This window comes from Rhyacophila brunnea, unplaced genomic scaffold (genome assembly GCF_057557595.1).
Source record: "Rhyacophila brunnea isolate RB1 unplaced genomic scaffold, BYU_Rbru_1.0 scaffold_4, whole genome shotgun sequence".
NCBI lineage: Eukaryota > Metazoa > Arthropoda > Insecta > Trichoptera > Rhyacophilidae > Rhyacophila > Rhyacophila brunnea.
The window spans coordinates 27187576-27204179 of NW_028233068.1; the positions used below are offsets into that span (position 1 = coordinate 27187576).

Here is a 16604-nt window from a genome sequence, read left to right on the forward strand (position 1 = left end):
TTTTTATCCTAATAGAAATTCTCGGTCATTTCCCATTAGATTGAGAACTTCAACATTAATTTGTCACCCGGTCAGTCCAAGGAATTTTGAGGATGCGTCTATATACAGCCACATATAAATACATTATTTAGATAATTAGGTAGTTTGAGTATAATCTTAGCAAAGTTTTGCAATTGAACGCATAATTAAATTCTTATTACACTTACTCCCCTTTAAGCCGAAGTCCGGAGTAGGAGTGTATGTACATATTATTATTATTATTGCAACCCCTGTTACAATAAATGTGATGCATTCTCCCTCGGGGGTTAGATGAACACTATTGTGTTACATTTTATACATCGCGATTCCCACGTGACCTTCTATAATCTGAAAACACTTGTCGGTACAAAGTAGGTACACGGGTTCTGGTGATCTCCCCAGTTGCATAAATTAGTGCACTGTTGATGCATTTATTTTCAGAGTGAGAGATCTACGCACAATAATAGTTCTTTTAATGTTATTGATTCATTAATTTTCGCTTGAAACACAAAGTCGAAGTCGCTAGAAACACAATGACGCGCCAATCGTGGGTGTTGGGGTGCGAAACACACGAGCGGCAGGATTCTGGGGGCAGAAAAACGCACAGAAAACATATTTTATAATACTTAATATTCACTATTAAAAAGATAATAAATTGTGTCGCTACATTTCAAAATCAGCCAAGTCCACCTTTAGGTATTTTTGACTTTTTTGTGAATTGCTAAGAACTTACTCCTTTCTAAAATTTCTGCATTATCAAAATGTGGAATTTATTAATTTTAAATATTCTATAAGTACTCGAAATAATATAAACTTTCACCCTTGTGACATACTTTCATACTTGTGTATTTGAGAAAACAAAAAGCTGTTTTTATTCTATTCATATATTATGGACTTGGCTGATTTTGAAATGTAGCGACCACAAAACAGATAATAAATAGAATACCGATAGGCTATATTCAATACGCCACATGTTGATGCAGACTTTTGAATGTGTGAGTGTCCTACGAAAATGAAGCACGCATTATGCACGTGCAAATTGTGTGTGTAATACACCAACATTAAATGAGCGTACATGCATAAACAGAGAGCAGTTTTCAGTATTCGACGTAAAACGTATTCTTGACACGTGTATAAGTTTAACACGGATACTTCCTTACTCGAGTCGGTTACCTGCTATCGCCTTACCCGTTATGTATTTCAGTTCCCATTATTTCTGAGTTTCCTGGTAGCGACACATATACAATTACGCAAACTAAATATAATATTGAAATAGGTATATGAAATAACAATGTACGTGTGACGTGTGTTGTATACTACCGTGGGATGACGAACATCGAAAAAATAGCCCATGGTACATTTTAAATATAGGAAGATAATAATAATCCTATGTTTGAGTTCAAGATCTCCGATCTATGACTATTGAGATGCATCATAAATGTTTAAAAATATACTGAAAAGCATTCTCTCGAAGTCTTCCCAGAATGGTTCAGTGCCATATAATATTTCAGCAAAATGTAATTAATTGTACATAGTCAGGATATTAACCGAATCATTAGGCTATAATATTATATGCTAAGCAATAAATTGTAAAGAATCGGTTTAATTTAATCGGATAGCAAAAAATGGCATAGTTCTCAATTTTATTAATAAACATCGTAGTAAAAAATGGCAACATAATCTGTCATAATATAAATATTTTGGTGAGAATAAAATAACGATTTCACTGTTTTCACTAATTTTCATATGTTTTAAGCTCCATCTGTATAGAATAGGGTTTCTTTCAATATCTATTTTATAGAGAAACTTTCTTTTTCAACTATCTTACGTGCCGTAAAAGAAAATCGTGACATGCAGTTATTTATCGTGAACAAACTAAATAAACAAATTGTACTGTCAATATCTCTGAACTTGCAAATATACCGCGGTTGAATGGTTCTGTACTCTGCCTGTGTTATATGTTGTAATACTTGTAATAGAAAAATAATTTTATGGTACGAAACTGCCATACTTTCCAATAAATCTTCCCGCATTAAATCGTCAATGCATTCACCCTCCTTATATGAAGATATCACAATTCACATTACAACAATGATAACTCAATTACGAAAACAGCGAAGCTATTAATTTTATTTTGTATTACTTGGTTTGTGCTATGGTTGCATTTTTATTTGTAACTTACAAGCGATACATAAATTATATCAGTGAAAATATTGGTGCATACACTCATCTATAATAATATTAATGTATTAATTGCTTGTAGGGTGCGTTCTTTGCAATACGCGCGAGAGCACGAAAAACTCAAACGAAGAGGTGATTTTTTGTCCAATGACAGGCTATTTTACAACGTTTTTATTAGCTCGTATTCTTATTTGTCCGGTGGTTGTTCATCCAGTACAAATCTTGCAATCGATTTTTAACCAACTTCCCGACTAGCTAGACGTTTGAAACTTTTAGAATACATCAGAACACAGATCAGCCAATGCATTCTTTTAATACTCTTAGCCATCTTTAAGTAGAATTGAATTCATTTTCAGTTAATTCTGTTTTGTATGAAAAGTTATTTCGGAAGAAATCCGTAATCCAATCCACTGTTATTGGTTGCTAAGTGGGTGGTCCTAGCAACTAAATTATTAATATATACGTGCGTTACTATGGAAATCAAAATGACATTTCAGTATTCTATATTTGTTTGTTTGTTTGTTTTTTATTTACTTCATATCAAGTACAAGTTTGAGCATATTGAGCATAATGAATCAACAGAAAATTTAAAAACGTTGTATATCAAAAGTTCTTTTTATCGTGTAATTACTAATACTATAATTATTATATCCTAAGCCCACTTGTTTGCATTCATATACACTAATATATTTAAAATAGATTTGAATGCTGATAAAAAGGGTATTATGAATATAGGTACCACATTAGTGTGAGGTTTGATAGTTTTGATATAAGACAAGAAATATTCGGACCGGCACCGAGTGAAAGAAAGCGATGCAACCTGGTGAAAGCCTAATCTAGAATACCAACCGTAACATTAATAACATTCGCCCTGCCAAATGTTATCAGCGCATGTTCAAGGTTAAATTGTTCCACTAATGACCAAAATGCTTGAAAGCAATTTCGCATTACAGATTTATTTGCAGTAAGTTTCACACGTTTGATTTTGGATTTATTTTCCGTTGCCACATCAAGATAAAAAAACACCTTCCATTTGTATATTATTTAGTTGATCAATCATGCAAAATTTCGAATAATATTTAGTGGGTAAGTAAACAAATCAACACGTTAACAGGAGACTGCCATTAGTTTTTATTAAATTTATAAGCGATGCATTCAATGCTCCCAACACAGAATAATATTAAATTGTTTTATATTTAGCAGTTCAACCATACTAAAAACTATCTAAAACTCTATAATTGTTATTCAAATAATTTGATGGCACACCAGGTAATGAGCATTACTGATTGTATTTTTTTGTTACGGCTATTTTTCTGAAGTTGTTCTAATTAGGACGATACTTCAGTGAATCGGCAAATAATTTTCAACTATAGGTGCGACGAATTTTCGGACTGGCTGGCAATCGGAGAGCGAAAGTCGAGCTGCGAACACGTCAATTTGTTTTATGATGGCGACGGGGGAATTAATTCTTAAATTGTCTAAAGATGACTAAAAAACGTTACCCATTTACATGAAAAAGGAAACATGTCAATGAATATATTAATATTATTAGTATAGAACAATAAACATAACATTAAATGGACGCATGTTGACTTTTTATGACAAATTAGGTTTTGTTCTGCACGCGTCATTTGCACAATATTCGCGTCGCGTAGTCGATCGTTTTAGACCGTGCTCCAGCTGAAGTATAGCCTTAATGATCTGTGTACGTTAATGTTCAATAAACAATATTTAATTCTTAATTATCGTGCTTGAAAAAAATATATATAATTACCTACCTTAAAATTCCCGTTATAAATAATTATAGGAAGAAATTCAAAATGTCATAATGATTACATGCATAAATAATTAATTAAGTACAGTTATTAAAATATTTTTAATAGTAGCATTTAGAAATCAGCTATGTATATTTAAAATTATCGTTTTTATGTAGTCTGTAGTCAGCTTCATCAATGATGACCTATGAAATATCAATTAGAAAAAGTAATTACAAAAAAATAGTAATAGGCACATAGTTATTAGCATCTGGAAAATTATTCAACCATATTCACTTTAATAATTCGGTACCTACACTATTTTTATGTAAGTAGGTATGTAGTTTATGCATTTATATATTACAATATTATGTTATATATGTAGGATACGCTTTTAACTAATTTTGGATAATGCAATGCAATTTTGACATTTAAGAATGATTTTGACGTTTTAATCACAATTATTATTCTGCCCTTCTAAGCCAAAAAGGCGTATCTCATTTTTTCCTTATCGGGTTTTGGTTGTATTAAGAAGATTTAGGGGGCGTCGTAATTAAATTGGTTAATACATTATTATGGATAATTTTTCGAAAAGGACCCCCCCATACCGTTTTTTTCTGTGTGCGCGCCTGATGTCTGTCTGTCTATGAGACGAAAAATATGAGATACGCCTTTGTAGTGAGGGCAGTATTGTGCAGTTAACTTCACAGTAGCCAAAGCTGATAGTGGGTTCTGTACGATTTCTGCAAATATTATCATGTCTATAAGTCAAAATCTATGAGTTTAAGTATCTTGATTTATTATTAGAGATACTAATTACTTATGTACGAGTATCATGCACAAAACAAATCTTTGCAGTTTTGTCCTAAATTTATATTGTCTACGAATACTCTGATAAAAAAAAAACTATTTACTCGAAATGTCCAGGAATACATTATCTATATAGACCATCAAGTTATTTTGCACTGGAGATTAATTTGTAGGACCAATAATAACTTCATACAATTTATTATCGGTCAAAAACCGCAAGTATTTCAATCTAAGAACGAGAATAAGTTAATACCATGTACTGAAATAAACTCTGAACCGTGACTTAATGAATGATGAAACAGTACTATTAATGTTAACAAAAATATACCATAGGTGCATTATATCAAACCATAAAAACAGAACAATAATAGTTAATAACATCCATCTTTAAATGTGCCAATGTTAAGAAAATTCATAATTTGGAAACACTTCAAAAACATTCATATTAGGAAAAATATTGAAAAAATAGTGTGTCGGGCGGGACTTGAACCCACATCCATCGAATTCCGGTCTGTGTTTTACCAATTTACCCACATACTACGTTATACACCTTACCTAATTATGAGGAAATTAATACTTTGGACGCGGAAGACGCACACGGTGCGTAATGACCAGGCGGCCGATCGATGTAATTAACGTGCATTTTAAAGGGGGCAATTAAAATCTCATTATCTATTCAGCAGCGAAAGCGTTAACTAACATTTATGCATTTCACACGCTTTTCAAATTTCATTAATATTGCCTACCGGCTTTTGTAGTTTGAAACAAGGTACCTAGATAGTCTAGTCGACGTCCGGATAAGTCAAAATTTTAGTCTTAACGTATTTGTACACCTTGCTAATAATCGAATAAACTATTTTTTATTGAACGAATCATTTACAAAATTTGTTGAAAAGTTAAAGAACTTTAAATTCTTAAATCTTGTGAACAATTCGTTGAATAAAAAATAAATGAAGAAGTCTAAATTTTCCTATTTCGTAAAACCGATTTCGTTTTACTAACCACTCAGTCACATCCCCTGGACAGAAGTATAACCTACCTATAAATGAAACTCGTTCGCAGTTCGTTAAAATTCCACAAAGCAAGTTTTGACGAACACGACGAGAAACAATTCCAAGAAATTTGACGGAAAGTGGAATTCTTCCGATATAAATCTAGCTTACTTACAGCTGCACTTAATCGACCGCAGCATTGTTAAGTACTACAGTACCTACCCACTTATGCGCACGTGCTAACTTGTGTAAATTGGCGGAAAGCTTTTAAAGCTTTTTGTATTGGAATTATTAGGCATTTTAATTGGAGGCATGTTCAGCAAAATAATATGTCCTCATTTTGTGTTCTGGTCCTCTCAGACCTTCGACCTAACGAAAAACCACTAGTTTTTCTAAGTTGTCATTCTTCTTGCGGTATATGTGACCAAACAACTAGACTCCGGAGTCAGTCTTTGAAAGTCAACCTCATTTAAATTGCACTCGTTTGTCCGTTTGAATATCCACGAGATTCAGCGTCCACTTACTGCACCACATTTCAAATAAGTCGTTTCTCTGTCTTTCTCTTATCTATATCGTCCAAACAGTGACGTCCCTAGGCAAAATGCCGCCGCTACACAGCGCCAAAATGCTGCCTCATTTTTTTATACTGTATTTTTACTACTATGTACATCAGCTTCTGGAGACGTTTATCTTTAGGCTCGTTGATTACGGTTTATTATATTGATGCTTGAATTTCTACATATTATGTACTCATAATTATTTGAGAATAAACTTAATGTAAAGCAACGTACCGCAAACTAGACACAACTTGCTTACTTACTAAATAGTGTGAGGCTTTAGTTAGATGTTGAGTTAAAATGCCCACATGAAATATCAAATAACTGCATGTGTCCATATAATACGCAAGTACCATTTTAAGTAAGTATTCCCACTTACCCCTGATTTTCCAGCAAGACCAAGAGAGCGAAATATTGGGAAGGAAGTAAAATCAGTTTCATATAGTTCAATCCATTTAAATGTTCCTTCAATTTCATAGGATTTTTATTTGAAATATTATGCATTCTTCGTGAAATATTGAATTAGGACATAGAAATTGTAAATGGACTTATTTCAAAACAGAATGTTTTTAATGTTTCGTGGGAAAATCCACTATAATTAATTATTATTAAAATGTCAATCATATTATTATTATTATAGATATGAACTCATTTTAAATGAATCGACTCAATGTGTTTTAAATGTGCAAAAAATACACTATGTAGATAATTATGCATAATTAAATTAATATTTTTTTCGTTGTTTGTTCACAGAAACGGTCTGCTGCTACGACAACTAACAGATGGTCGTCATTTTATTCAAGTCATAGCAGATTTAACTGGAAAAATTATAGACTGTGAATATGTGCACGAGAAAATATACATCAACGACTTCCTGACACAATTCAATGAAGAAATAACAGCACGAGGGGCGTCCCACGACAGTAAAACATATGGAAAATTAAAGAAATACAAAAATAATCACGACCATAAATATGGTGAAGGGAAAAAATATAAATATCGCGATGCCAAGAAAGACTATAAAAATAAAAAATATTTAATAAAGAATAAGAAATTGAATTTTGATATACACGTGGACGATTATAATTTAGACCGACAGTATGAAAGATACGGGCATACTGAAAATTATAAATTGACAAAACCATATTCGCTTAAGAATCACCGAATTGGTGAAGAAGAAAAACCAAATACTGATTATTTAAAGAAATATGAAGGGAATAATGATGATATTCTTGAAGTAAATGCTCGTCAAATTAAAGACGGTATAGATATTGATGACAATGCGGCGCTGACTAATGAAAATTACGATTCCGATGTTTTTGACAGGAATGATCGTGATAAAAGGTCATTAGAAAATGGCCGTGAACATATCTTGCGAGACTTCAAAAAGGAAGCGGATTATTACACTGATCTATATAATAGCGGAGCGTGGAACGATTTTAATGGCGATGTTAATGAAGACAGTGAAGAAGATTTTCAATCTGAAGCTAAGGAAAGTTTTAGAGAATTAAATTCAAATGAATCTAAAGCGACCGCAGAAAGTGAAGATAAACTCGGACCTCGTATAAGGATACCACTTGAATTTGAGTATAATGAAGAAAAGCACGTCCGTCCAAATAAACGATCCAGACAATTTAATAACCCGAATGAATTAGGACACGATCTGCATAAGCATGTAAAATTAATGGGTAAAATGAATAATCAAGAAACAAAAAGAAAAAAACACAATGAAGATTTTCAAACATATGACGAACAAGATGACAAAACATTTAAAGGAAGATCTCAAATAACAGGATATGATGACGAATTCATCGAGAGAACTTATAACGGTTTTAAAAATCGTCCAAGAATTTCACCGAGAAAATCGTTTGATGGACTATACAATGTGACTATTCTCAAGTTAGGGCGAAATTCCTTAATTTCAAAAGATCTCTTTGATTGGTTGGACTATGCCGAATTGGAAAGAAAATGTGACGCCGTTCATTCTGAATTATCCAAGAAATTGGGAATTACGGATAGTCATAAAGGGATGGATGACGCGCAAAATGGAAAAAGCAGGTATGATTTTTTTTTTTTGTTATGTTTTGTGTTAATACTTATTCGAATAAGTGGGTGTGTCAATCGGATTACAATTTTTATCAGTGCCGGTAAATGATAAAAATATAAATAAATAATTACAGGCATCAACCAACACACTGAAAATTTTGTATTATAACTATTATTGCAGGAAAACGATGTTCAGTTAAGTAATCATTGTATTAATACATGTCGTTGTGACAGGTACCTTCATCACTTATTGTTGAAATGAAAAGACAATACGTAATATTGTGCATATGATCGATAATTATTTTTGATTAGAATATGTAATACAGATTGATTTGATTTGAAATTTTTATTTGTTTCTTCTGAGTTCATTGTTGAAAAAGATCTATTCATTTTTTCTTCCTGGGAGACGAACTTTTACGTTTTATTTAAGGCTGTTCGCTTTTTTTCATGGTCTTAAACGTGCATCTTCAAATCACGATTAAAACAAACTGATATAATTATATATATATTATATATATATATTTATTTTTTCAATACCTTATAGGTAAAACTTTCATACACTTATTTTTAGTATTTATAATTTATAACCCATATAAGATTTCCAAATACAACTCAAACAATCACTGACGTTTTCAGATTCGGTCTAAAAAATTCATACGCCACAAATCTTTTTGAATTAACTTTTGAATAGCAGTTTTAGAAGTAATAGATACTAATATATGTATAGTAAGATTACTATTTGCTGTCTATTAGAAAAAGTTACATGTGTTATAAATTATAAATAGTAAAAACGACCTTAGAATAGTAAAAGTGGTATAAAAATGTGGCTAATACGTATCAGTTCGGTGTAATTATGCCTGGAAGATACATGTTATCGGCATATAGTGAGCGAACGAGAGTGACTGCCTTAACTATCCGTAGATGGTTAGTAAAATGGAAAAAATTGCATCGTGAAGTGATGAAAAATCTAATCGGTTTTCATTTTTGAATCCAAAATCAAGATTGCTAAACTATAAAGTTTAAATATTGCACAGAAGTCGCCGGTCACTTCGCCAATTCGCCATGATGCCAGGCACCCTGTGGTGTGGCTCAGGACAAATAGCAAATACCAACGCACAACTGGGAGAGCTCCAAGACACCGACGTCTGCTGTCGAGCACATGACGCGTGTCCAGGAAGTGTCCCGGCCTTCCATAGAGCTTCCGGCGGCGTTATCAATAAGATGCCATACTCGCTGTCCAAGTGCGAGTGTGATAGGAGGTCAGAAAGCTAGCTTTCAATGAGAATTGTTGTTATATAGCTTTGGGAATCAGCCGTTGTGGTCTAATGGTTTTTTGAGTGTCTAGTTACTAACACAGCTTTAAAAAATGCCGACGAATGCAAGGGTTCTTGCTAAATGAGGAAAACGGTTATACCTAATGTTGACAATTTATTATGGAATTTTAGAATGAGAACTTATTATGAGTTAAGTACCTATTATATATTTATCTGGATAACCTAAATTAAAAGCTTGCCTCACACGGGCCTAATTTTGCGGTTGATACTGTCGTGTCTCGGCAAACTGTGATAAACTTATATTGTATGAGAACATAATTACGACCGCAAATGAAGTCTGTGTGGGATAAGGCTTTTGTCACATCCATCAACTATTAGAATACCGGGGATAGTATTTTAGTTATTATTGATCTACAATAATGTCGATATTGTATCCATTATCGTAATAATTGTAAGTACAACAGTTTCTTATCCGTATTTTGGCATGAACTAGTGATTTAATTTTTTATTTCTATTTTTTTGGCTTTATGTAGATTTTGTGTTGTTTTATTGTTTAATGTTTTTTTCGTTTTTTTAATTTTCTTATTCAATTTATTTTATTGCTTTTTCTATGCTTTGTTTTATTTTGTCCTGTATTGTATAATATTATTGTGACCAAAGCCTGTGAATCATCGATAATCAACGTTCTGGATACGTTATGTAGGAGGTATGTAAATCATTGTTAATTGTTTTCAAGATTTAATGAATACGTACTAACTCCATAGTAATTCCTCATTATAAAATCAGTATACATAAATCGACAACATTCTATTTCATGTGGTGTTTTGTATGCAGTTTCCAATTTCAAATTATCTTATCGTCGTTTTTACATACTAATAAAAGGATTCAAATAAAGATAACCTTTTCATTTGAAAATTAAATCATATTATCTATTACGTCCTAGTCTGTTAATTTATATAAAACTATGTAGGTGTTGCTCAGTAGCTATCTGACAGTGATTCTCAAGCACTGTTCTGCAGAGCTTTGGGGGTCCGCGAGAATTCGCGAAAGCTTGCGAATAAGGTAGGTACCTACCTGTTACTTCTTTTAATTGAGCGAGCAATATAATAAATAATACTTAACCACGAATTAAATTATGTTTAAATAAAGACGCTCAAGTTTGACATGAAATTATGAAACCATTGATAACAACGATAAAATAAAATTTAATTAGTTTTCGTAAACAACTTTACAAAATATATTCGTACACATTTTTCGTTTGTAACCAATAAGCCGTACCGTGAAGTGAAAATGTTTTTTTAACATGTATATAAATTAAATAAAAAAAATACACACTTTTGTTAATAAACCTGATGTATTTTTCGTAATTCACTCCCGTAATACCTAATATTTGTTTACCAGAGAGTAATTCTCCGTAATTTTACAATATGTTTCAAAAGTTACCTTTATCAACGAGGTTGATAATTACTGGTTTAACTCATCAATATAATCAATGTAAAACCGCATATGAGTTTATATATATATAGTTAGATTTAGATCATTTATTATAATATAAGAGTGGGTCGATTGTTTAGGCCCCGCATCAGTTGAAATACAACCTTATGGTGGACCACAGCGCCGACTGAGTGAACTTATCTATAATATGAATAGTTTCTGTAAAGAAAGACGGTTATGAATTGACACATCCACTTTATCTACAATAATAGTTTGAATACTTGATTTATTAATCTGTTTATAATTCTTAAGAAAATATCAAGTAAATATGACTGTCTATGTTCGTACATATGTTATTTATTTAATATTATGATATTTATTATTTTATTACTATGGCAATTGATATCAACAAGTATTTCTTCTTTAATACACACGTCATAATAAATAATATACAAAAAATAGTTTTCTTAAAAACATAATTATGTATCCGTTACATAGTTATTGAAAAATTTATTGCGGTAATATTTAATTTGACTTGCACATTAAATTTGAATAAGTAGATATATTTTTTATACTTCACATAATTTTCTTCTTATTGAAATCGTCACTAAATATTATTATAAAGCAGTAAATTGTTGTAATTACCTACCTATAGAGTAAACTCGATGCAGAAAATACTAAAAAAAACACGTTCTGCCATATTATTAATTACTATTTTAATGTCACTAGAGTTATTGTGATTTGTTAGTGGTGTCATATCGAATTTTAAAACAACTATGTCGCAATTTAATTTAACCATTTGTATAATATCTAGTAGTTTGCGTAAAATATCGAAGCAACCGATAGGTGAAACCATTCTAATTGCAAATTACCCTCTATGTATATGAGAGTTTTGTAAGATATTTGTACATCGGATCTTCATACCCATACAAGGTCTTTGTTGAAGTGATAATAATATATGAATAATTTCAAGATAACAAGAACTTTTTATATACAACGTTTTTAAATTTTCTGTTGAATCATATAAACTTGACTTGACTAGGTTAAACGATCAAAAAGATTTGTACTTGATAGAAATAATACTGAAGTGTCATTTTGACATATTGATTTCCATAGTAACGCACGTATACATTAATAATTTAGTTGCTAGGACCCCAGACCCCTAGCAACCAATAATAGTGGATTAGATTACGGATTTCTTCCGAAATAACTTTTCATACAAAACAGAATTAAGTGAAAATGAATTAAATTCTGCTTAAAGATGGCTAGAAGTATTAAAAAAATGCATTGTAATCGTGTTCTGATATATTCGAAAAGTTTCAAATGTCTAGCTAGTCAGGAAGTTAGTTAAACATTGATTATAAGATTTGTACTGGACAAACAACCACCGGACAAACAAGAATACGAGCTAATAATAACGTTGTAAAAAAAAATAGAAATAGGAAACCAAACGATGGTAAAGACCAGAGAATCACAAATTTATTTCTTTTAAAACAGCCAGTTTCACAAATTAGAGCGAATCAATTGAATGAGACCACATGTCATAATGTCATATCATTAGTCTGGTTATAATAGTACAAATAGCTATGAATCTCAACCAATACTCCTGTCTCCTGCAAGTAGGTAAAACAATAACATCATACGTTTGTGCTTTTACTTTCCCAACTAACACTCCCAGGAATTTCAGGCGCAGAACTGCTCGGTCGGTTCTTGTACCCGGCACCCTCTGGTGTGGACGAGGGTACAGTGCATCGACACACGCTCAGCTTGGAGCGTTCTCGTCGGCGGACAGATGCTGCAGAAGTCACGACATGAGGTGTCCGTTTTGGATAGCCGCCACTGAAACCAAGTATGGCCTTTTCAATTGGAGGCCGAATACTTTAATGCACTGTAGATGCGACGAAAGGTAAGCTTAGATTTTTTATACGTTGCAAATAATATATATATATATATATAAGAACACTTGCAAATATATCTGAGAAAAGGAGAACGAGGATTTTATATAGTCAAATTTAACCTCGAGTGACTTGTAAATAATAAGTGACCCAGTTTTTAAATGTAAGTCTTGCATAATATTATGTTTTTGGACAGGTTTTATAAAGACACACATACCTGGCAATTCACCAATGCATTCGAGTTAAGTTAAATATTTCTTTCTAATGATTTTTGCCATTAAAATTTTAATATACGTTTTCCTTTTGTGTGATTTTGATACGTTGATGATACAACAGAAATTCCCTAAATTAACTCACGTATAGATAAATATTTGAAAAGTTAAAGTATAACCTATCTGGCGAAGCGATTATTTGTCATTTGTGTATATAATAATTTTGTATCGAAGTATTGTAAGGAATTATTCATCAAATGCTACAAGGCTAAGTGGTAAGTGTTTGTTATTTTTTCTTATTGGTTGGTTTTATGTGTTAACGCCTTAGATTATAGAAGTTAACGCATATATTAATTTATTCATGTACATATATATATTCGGGAATTGGGTATGGGGTGTCTTTTTTATTTCTTGGTGTATGCTGTATAGTGTATGTAATACTATCTATTTTTTTCTAGGCAATATACCTAATAAATAATATTGTTTGTACTATGTAAACAATGGTTGATAAAAAAACCATTTCTTTTTGTGACATTAAAAATAATTGTTTTTCTCTAGATCGGTATAAATGTTGGTAGGTATAAATTAATAACTTCGATTTTTCATATTCGTATAATAAATAAAGTACCTATCCAGTAAGATATTCAGACAATTAATATCTTTCTAACTGACCATAGATCACTTACTACTCGTAGAAGTCATTAATCGCCGTCGTACATTGTCTATTCCCGCGCTTTTTTCTTGCTTCAAATGGTAACAATGCATTGAGCATTGACACGAACGCGGGGAAGGGGTTACGATTACTGACGCACCGATTGGCAAAGAAAACGGACGTTTTGGAAAATGTGCGCATGTCAAACTTTTCCCGACGGTGTTGTCATAGACAATAAATACATCGGATGGAATAAAATACCATAGAAGCTTGTATGGTTCAAATAGACTATATGACGATCGGGCACATATATGCTAAGAGCGTTTTAGTGTCTATGATCAAATCTATGCCATTCTGACATTTATACATACATATTGTATGACAGCTATGACTTCGTATTTACACTCTATGACACCCTGTGACACAGGACGCCAACATAAGAAACGGGGTTTTCGACATATATATGACCGATCGTCATAGTGTGTATTTGAAGCATAATATGATTTTAAACTATTATTTATGAAATACAATTAATTATAATTCAGTTGAATTCTATTTTTGAATTTAGCATTTTCGTGCAATGCAAAAAATATAATATGTCGACGCCTAATAACTATGTCTATCGTGAGGTACCAATAAACATATAATAATAATATCGAATATGTCCTAGATCTCTTTTTTCTACGTTGATTTTAATTACGATCAATATAATTATTACCAGGTATGGCATTATGAATATCTCTCCTACAATATTATAAATAGGAAATGAGAATAGTTTGAGGAAGTACCTATGTCAAAGATGGTGAATAAAATATTGATATAAAAGTTTCTCTATTAGATAAAGCCTGAACATGAATCTAAAAAAAATATATTTTATTAACTGACGTTTAAAGTCGTATCGTGAAATCATTTATTACAAGCTGCATACTGTTATAATTATTCATTTAAACACAGTTTCAGATCCACTCAAACAATTTTATTATTATTTCCAAACATTATTAAATGTGCAGCAATTTCTAAGATAAAGCCTGACGTTCTTGTTTTCTTTATTACCTACTATATAATATGTAGGTATTTGACCATTTCGAGTACTAAATATGGCGTTTGACTTGTACCAGAACCAAAACATTCATATTCAATAATGTAAACGTAGCCAAAAAAAGACAGACTCTGACAATTACTACACATACATAAACCGAATAATAATTATCTAGAACAGTTAGTTGATCAATCACAAAAATTGCGTATGCTATACGTCTATTACCGAAACGTCAATTGCTAAAGATAAAAATGGCACCTATAAATAATGGCAATATGTTTCAATGTAGATATTCTAGAAAATAATTTTCTGTGGCCCCCAATTCTACCGCAATAAAAACATCATCAATCTATAAACATAGGTACCACTCATGAAGTTCGATAGTTTTGACAGAAAGCTGCACATAGTCAGCCAAACAAGAGAAAGCGATTCAACACTGGTAACGTAAGTGCGGTCCACAAATGCAACCGTAGCAATGATCACATTTGCGCACTAGTAGAAATCATATCTGCGCATGTTTAAGGTTAAATTGTTAAATTTGTGGATTATCAAAATATTTTCCTAGTGTGCCTACATGTATGTGTACCTAAGAGCCTACTACGCGACTGAAGATTGAGCTACGCCTCAGCTTGGAGCACAGAGATCTACATCTTCTCTTTCTGTCACTCCTGTGGCAGACCATGAGTGATGCAAAGAGGTCACGTAGACTTCCTCATAGTTAATTTGAATACTTCTTTCAAGTAAGCTGGTTATTGAAATACAAATCAGAATAGTTAGCTTCGAATTTACACGCTTTTTAGATTTTCATGACTCAATTCCCATGGGCCAAACTCTATTACGCGTTCGACTTGATGGACATGTCTGTATATTAAATAGGTATATAGTTCAAAATCTATGGAGTATGCATGTCCGTATTCATCGTAAATCTAGTTACTAGTGACTAGTTGTTGGTAGAATGAGGTTAGATATGTTTAATGCTAATTATTATTAAATAATATTATATACTAAGCATTATATCTATATCAGTTTGAGAAGAGTAGAGCACCCCAGTTGACAATGATAGTCAAACAACAATAGAGGCATTCGCCCGTAATGCGAGATATCCCTTTGCCAGTCACATGTATTGGTGAACTAAAATCATGGACATGAGCCACCTTCTTGTGTATGGGTAATTTTGAATATTTTGTTATACTTAGTTGTCATGTGTGTGTACTTTATTGTTATTTAATTGTCCAAAGACTTACCATAGATCAATACATTATTGAATTTCTCCAAGCATAGACAAAAAGTAAGCAGCCTGCTGTAAAAAATATTAAATTCCGGGAGGTTGATAATTAATAACTATTGCTTGCTATTTTCAGACTGTCATGATTCTATTTTCAATTTAGCATATACACATTAATATGACCTAATAAATTACGAACAGTATAAAAAAACTAGTGACCTGTTTAGTCGATAGCCCCAATCTAGGGGGTACTACTACCTTGGTCTTAGTCGCTAATTTCAAGTATGTACCTATAATGTACTTATATATTATATAAATTATCGATAGCTTGCGACTTCTATATGAAATACGGATAGAACTATGGAATGAAAAAATATACCGATTCATGAGTTAGACATCGGTTGGATCTAAGCGCGACTCACCTCACCACTCTACCGCTACAATCTGATCAGTTTTACGAGTAATAAATTTTGGCTAGTGCGTATTTTTGAGATTTTTATCCTATAAATTCAGAA

At 32.0% G+C, this 16604-nt stretch overlaps 1 protein-coding gene across 4 annotated transcripts in view; it reads left to right on the forward strand.

The window, feature by feature from the left end:
- Window positions 1-16604, forward strand: part of LOC147067180 (uncharacterized) — a 72267-nt gene that overhangs the window by 37722 nt on the left and 17941 nt on the right. For 3 of the 4 annotated variants that reach the window (XM_085954897.1, XM_085954898.1, XM_085954900.1), the window contains exons 3-4: window positions 7066-8370; window positions 9393-9617. In XM_085954897.1, coding sequence (XP_085811023.1) covers window positions 7066-8370; window positions 9393-9617 — 1530 coding nt within the window. Of the gene's footprint in view, window positions 1-7065; window positions 8371-9392; window positions 9618-12753; window positions 12973-16604 lie in introns of all 4 variants that reach the window. The other variant, XM_085954899.1, reaches the window with a different exon arrangement.